Below are 6,600 nucleotides of genomic sequence, written 5' to 3'. Positions count from 1 at the left end.
AACCATCCTAACTAACATACTAGAAAACCTGCCCTCGGGCAGGGAGAGCCCCCTGCCAGCAGAAGCCCCTTCCTCACAGAACATGCGCAGTAAAAAAGGAGGATGCTGCGACTTGAAGTGGAGATGAGGCTTGCGAGAATCAACAGGAACGAGGGTAACTCAGCGCAACTGTAAAACTACCGATAACTGTTGCTCGAAAGGTATAAAATGCTTTACCGTGTGTTAACCAGGTGTGCTAGCTTTGTGGAGCTACCACCTAGCACCCATCTCTGCGCAGACATGAAATAAACAAGTATCTCGACTCTGTGTGTTAATCGGCTTTTTTGCACACTGGGTGAAAGAATCCTGATTTTTGGGACAACAACGCCAGGGGAAGTTCAGGTTGGACCTTAGGGAAAGGTTTTTCACTGAGAGGATGGTCGGTGCCCGGAACAGGCTCCCCAGGGAAGTGGTCACGGCACCAAGCCTGTCAGAGTTCAAGGAGTGTCTGGATGACGATCTTGGCCATATGGTTTAGTGTTAGGTGGTCATGCGAGGAGCAGGGAGTTGGACTCGATGATCCTGATGGGTCCCTTCCAACTCGAGATATTCTGTGATTCTATGAAGATTTAAGTCGAGGCCTGCCGAGCAGCGACGAGAGAACGGCACAAAGCCGGCGGCTGACGCCCGGAACCGGGAGATGAAAGACGCCGCCGGCCCCGGGTCCGGCCGGGCGGCGGCGCTGGCGGACAGGCGTACCCGGGCGCCTCTGGCCGCGCCCGGCCGCTTCCTGCCGTCGCCTGTTGTGGTTCCGGGGCAGCCGCAGCATGGAGCCGGCGGCGGAGGGCGGTGAGCGGCGGGGCGGGGCGGGCCGGGCCTGTGCCGGCCGAGCCCAGCCCGATCCGCCCCCCCGGCTGACCCCCGTGGTTTTCTTTCCCCTCTCCTTGCAGACGCTGAGATGCTGGGGGGACCCGACCCGGAGCTGGCGGCCACTATGGGCTTCTCCGGCTTCGGTACGTTGCGATGGGGGCCGGGGGGGGGGTGCCGGGCGCTCGCTGAGGGGCGCGGGGGGCGGCTGCTTGGGGCCGGCGGCCCTTGGCGGGGAGCCCCAGGGGAGGCTGGCGGTTGGAGGTGGAAGCAAAGCGGTCGCGCCTGTCGCCCTCCCTGGCCTGGAGCTGCCGGACTGCCTGTGGCGAGGGTGGGTCTGTGTTCTAGTCTTCTTTTTCTTCATTTTCAGGGAAGAAAGCTCGGACTTTCGACCTCGAAGCCATGTTTGAGCAAACGAGAAGAACTGCAGTGGAGAGGAGCAGGAAGGTCTTGGGTAAGAAATGCGAGTGTAGTCATCTAATGCATTTTAAAACGTGTTTTGTTTTTCTGTCTTGGGGTGACGTTTAAAGTGTCTCAGACTGACGGTCTAGAGAACAAAAAACAAATGCAGTTTTGTTCAAGGAAGACAGTGCTAAACAACTTTACTATTTATCAAGTCCCAAGGCATTAATTTACATATGTTGGCTGATTATGTAACAGCAGTGTGCATGTACAAGGCTCCTGTTGTGAGGCAAAGCTTACAGATACAGGAAAAACGTGAATTTGAACACAAGACTTTTTCCTTTCTTGTACGTAGCTGTGTGCGTATTTTGGAAGGAAAGTTGGTACACATAGCTTTAATCTAGAGAGAACAGAATAACAAAGAAGAAATGTGTGTCTGTCGTGGTTTAGGCCCAGCCGGCAACAAAGCACCACGCAGGCCACTCGCTCACTTCTCCTGCCAGGTGGGATGCGGGGCACAAATAAAACAAAAAGGGTCATGGGTCAAGACCAGGACAGGGAGGGATCACTCACCAATTATGGTCACAGGCAAAACAGACTCAACTTGGGGAAAAAAAAAAATCAATTTAATTTATTACCAATCAAATCAGAGCAGGATAATGAGAAATAGAACCATATCTTAAAAAACACCTTCCCCCCACCCCTGCCTTCTTCCCGGGCTCAGCTTTGCTCCCGATTCCTCTATCTCCTTTCCCCCCCCAGCAGCACAGGGGGACGGGAATGGGGGTTGCGGTCAGTTCATCACACGCTGTTTCCACCACTCCTTCCTCCTCAGGGGGAGGCCTCCTCACACTCTTCCCCTGCTCCAGCGTGGGGTCCCTCCCACGGGGGTCAGCCCTCCACGAGCTTCTCCGAGGCGAGTCCTTTCCACGGGCTACAGTCCTCCACGAACTGCTCCAGCGTGGGCTTTCCCACGGAGCCATGGCCTTCTCCAGGCCCAGCCACCTGCTCCGGCGTGGGGTCCTCCAGGGGCTGCAGGGGAATCTCTGCTCCGCCATTAACCTCCATGGGCTGCCGGGGGACAGCCTGCCCTCTCACCGCGGGCTGCAGGGGAATCTCTGCTCCGGCGTACCTCCTCCCTCTCCTTCTTCACTGACCTCGGTGTCTGCATGGTTGTTTCTCTCACATCACACTCCTCTCTCCGCTGCAGCTTCTTTTTAAGCAGTCTTTCCCCTTCTTAAGTATGCTATCCCAGAGGCACTACCACCGTTGCTGATGGGCTCAGCCTTGCCCAGAGGTGGGTCTGAGTTGGAGGTGGGGAAGCTTCTAGCAGCTTCTCACAGGAGCCACCCCTTTAGCCCCTCCCACACTACTAAACCCCTGCCACACAAACCCAACACGGTGTCTTATACCGAACAGCAGGTTATATAGCAGCGCACAATATTTGTCTCTGTCTTCTGCTGTGCTGGGAGTAGGTAAGTTTTCAAGGTGGTGGTTTGAGAGTGGGAAATGGAGAAAATTGTATCTTTTGCTGCCCGTATCCAAGCAAACACCATTCCAAAGAAGGTCCTTGGGAGACACTGATGTGTGTTCTAGAAATCCCTTTGTCAACCCAAATGTCCATACTTTCTCCCTCCGCTCCGACAGTTTGTGCAGAATGTGTGGGTTTTGTTTTTATTTTGTTTTTTTACTGTGATGCCACCATGGTTGAGCAGCTTCTATCCTGCTAGATTACACTTAATCTTCTCTCTAAAGCGTTGCAGTTTATGAAGTTAGTAGACTTAAAGTACCTTATCATGAAGAAAGCAATTCTGTATGAAAGAATGAGATAATTATGATGTTGCTTGTTTCTACTGTTTTGATTCTATATAGAATCACAAGAACAGACCTCTGTGGAGACTCATTGACTTTGTGGACTTTAAGACACCATAAAATTCAAATATGCAAGGGATTGCAAAACTTGATTTGGACCATTTTTTTGTGTCAGCTGAATCTAAACACAACAGTGTGTTTCCATGTTGGAAACCTTTTCATGTTTGATACTGGTTCAGGTTGAGCTATCATTCCTTATGAGAGGTCATTTGCTTACACCATGTTTTAGTTTAGGAGGGAAATCCAGGAAGCAATTACAAAAACATAATGTTTTTAAGTCAAGACATCTTGAACTGCATCTTGAATGTGACCCTTCGCTCCCCCTCCCCCCAAAGGTTTCTAGGCTCTTATGCATAAAGGAAGCACAACACATTTTGTTGTTTATAAGGTTGACCATTTTACCAAAAAATGACAAAGCTTTGTATGTAATTCAGCCGTTTAACTTAGAAACAAATTTTGGTATTCAGAATATAGTAATCAAAAAGGTGTATGTTTTACAGCTTTTTGTGGGGGTGGGGTAATGTGAGCATTTTATTTTCAGATTTCTTAAGATACACTGTTCACTTTTAGCTGTTTGGAATACCTATGATAACTTTTGGAAATGTCTCCTCTGCTACCCAAACTGTGGGTAAAAAGAACTGGAATCAAAATATGTTTCCTGGTTCTGTATCTTCCAGGTATTTGTGTTTCTCTTCAGAGGAAAATATTTCCCATGCTGCAAAACATGTTTTTCTTTTTAGTTTAGTTAATAAACAGTGAGCAAAAATAGAACATGATGTTTCTTGTATAGCGAGAAAGTAACTGTTCTCTGCTTAATTGAAGTTACTGGAGTACTTTTAGAAATACAGTAGCTCTACCTGTTACCCTGTCATAATTGCATCATTCTTATTTATACTTTGAAATGGAAGGTTCTGTTTACTTTGATTTTGTTGCACTGTTCCACAGGGATTCTTCTTCAGTAAGTGAAGTGGGAATAAACTCTTAATACAAACAACTCTTTGTATTTATTTTCCATAAGTCATGTTTAGAGTTCACTGATTTACACCTGTGTATCCTTAGGTACTAATTTAGTTCCCTGTGCTATGAAAACTTCAAGAAGTGTCTGAAGTAATCATACTGTTTTAGTACAGTGTTGAAAATATTGAAATATCAGCATCTTTATATGATCAACTTACATTTGATAGTGTGTACAAACTAACAACTGGAAGGTGTTTGCATTTTCCTTGTGACATTTTGTTCTTCTGACTGGTCATTGCAGTAGCAATGGAAATTTAATTTACATGGAAAAGTAATCTATTTTCAGGTGAAATCCTTTATTTGCTGTTACCTTTTCACATATTTCATATAGGTCTGAAAATGAATAAAACTGTTTTACTGTCCTCAGCAAGCCTCTACTTTTGTTATTTTCTAAAAGTCTTGATTATTTGTCATTTATGTGCTCTCTGTGTTCAGAGGCTCGTGAAAGAGAGAAGGAAGACCAGGCTGAAAAAGAGTTTAGACGTCCATGCACTGATTCATCAGCTTCAGCATCCAGTGCAACAGGAGCTGGGTCCACATTAACCCAAAGGTACTTAGATATGGGGGGAGATTCCATGTAACAGCTTTCTTATTTGAAGAGGGTTTTGGGGTGGGTTTTTTTTTTTTTTGACAGCATGAGTGTCATTTAGCTTGTGTAAACATGTCTTTGTTATCTGAAGTATTTCAGTGGAAATACTAATTTTTTGGTTTTTTTAATCTATGCTTTCTTAAAGATGTGTCAATATTTGTAAATACTGACATTATGTGTATTTAATAGTTAATTTGCAGTCTCCTCCCTAATCCTGTTTGGCATACTTTTTTTTAAACTAACAACAATGTTGTTATTTGTGGACTTTTTGAAAATATTAAGGCAAATATAATGACTACATGTGCTGACTTAATGAGCAGCTATTGTTCCCACCTATAGATGGAATATACTTGTTCATGCCTGCTGAAAAAGAAAGCAAAGTAGATGGAGAGCCTCTGTATGCACATTGTATAGAGTAGTGGTGGGGTTGAGAAAGTATTTTGTTTTGACTTCAGTCTGAAATTTACTCTCAAACTTCCCAATGTTTGTTTGTTATTGACAAACAATAAATGCTACTGCTTTGACAGTCTGAATTCTGAAATGCTGGGAAATCAAAAGTAGCTGAAGGTAATGGGGGCCACACAACTCCATTGCGTGGCAGGGATTGCAGAGATCAGTACACTGTAAATTTTTAGGTTTTTGTATCTGGAAGTTGAATAACCCATACAAGACTCTAGTAGACCTATATATATGTATCTTATGGGCTGATAGAGCCTATATGTGGTAGGTTATTACAGACAAACTTGTGTTTCAGACTGTGAACAAATTTCTGTTAAAAAAATTTAATTTTTGCCTGTTGCTCTATGGAAAACTCAGATGAGCCTTGCACTCTCACTGAAATAGCTGATCGCACAATATACTACCCTATAGATCCTGTGTTATGTCTTGTGCATGGGGGAAAAATATACTGTGCTCCCATTTGCTTTTGATGATCTTAGATACCTATCTGGTGAAATAATGAAGGATCACAAGAATTTAAATGTAACATGATTGTGTACTGTGTATGGGTGACTTCAATATAAAGAATCAGTTAAAACAAATGGTAAGGTGGAAAGCAGTCAGGTGATATAGAGCCTTTCCCTAACCATCTCATTTCGCTAATGGACTTGGCAGAAGAGAACTCCAGGGACTTTGTATAACGGAAGATAACAAATACCATTCAGTATTCTGAGTTACTAGGTAGGCTCTGGTAACTCACCAGAGTTCTGCTGATATTAAGTTTTCTTTGTTTTTCTTTTTTTGTTTTACCAAGCATTGAGAAGGGAGGGCATGATATGAAAAGCTCTCCTGGAAGTTTTATATTTCCTTCTAAAATATGATATGTAGCTTAGTACCTAGTGCTAAAAACAGGAAGCTAGTGAAGGAGACGTGCCATTGTGACTCAGCCTTAATTCAGAGGAATAATCCTACCACTGACAATTTAAGTCTGAAGTACAGGACTCTCAGTAGTTCTTTTTATAAGGTAGATTTCAGTTACTATAAACTGATCTAATATATATAGCTTGTTCTATTCTCTGAAAATGGCAACACTTTCCTGAATGTTGAATTTTTTTAAAATTCCAAGTACTTTCATAGTAGCATCATAGTAGCCCTCATACTAATTTTTTAATTGTTAAAAAGGGGTTGGTCACTCAAAAAAGATGTGAAGAACAGCTGCTGATTTTTTTTGCTTTTGAGCTACTTTGCTGTAGAGAAATGTTTACAATAGTTATGGTATATATTTATGCATAAGTGTAATAATAATAATAATTATGCTTTGTGAAATGAAAGCATCTGCTAGTATATAAAAAGAAAAAACGTGAGAAAATAGAGTGGACGATGTGAGGAGAGTGAACACATGGGGGGGATATGCCCACATACTTGCATAACTCAGA

The 6,600-nt window shown here is 43.8% G+C and overlaps 1 protein-coding gene across 2 annotated transcripts in view; it reads left to right on the top strand.

Annotated features, from left to right (window-relative positions):
- The first annotated feature begins 806 nt into the window (after positions 1-806).
- The window catches only part of WDR70 (WD repeat domain 70), a 144,679-nt gene continuing 138,885 nt past the window's right edge, over positions 807-6,600 (top strand). Inside the window, exons 1-4 of one of the 2 annotated variants that reach the window (XM_050912469.1) lie at positions 807-828; positions 930-992; positions 1,217-1,300; positions 4,573-4,687. In XM_050912469.1, coding sequence (XP_050768426.1) covers positions 807-828; positions 930-992; positions 1,217-1,300; positions 4,573-4,687 — 284 coding nt within the window. Of the gene's footprint in view, positions 829-910; positions 993-1,216; positions 1,301-4,572; positions 4,688-6,600 lie in introns of those variants that run through there. The other variant, XM_050912470.1, reaches the window with a different exon arrangement.

Source organism: Gymnogyps californianus, chromosome Z (genome assembly GCF_018139145.2).
Source record: "Gymnogyps californianus isolate 813 chromosome Z, ASM1813914v2, whole genome shotgun sequence".
Classification (NCBI taxonomy): Eukaryota; Metazoa; Chordata; class Aves; order Accipitriformes; family Cathartidae; genus Gymnogyps; species Gymnogyps californianus.
This window is presented reverse-complemented; position numbering and strand designations above follow the sequence as displayed.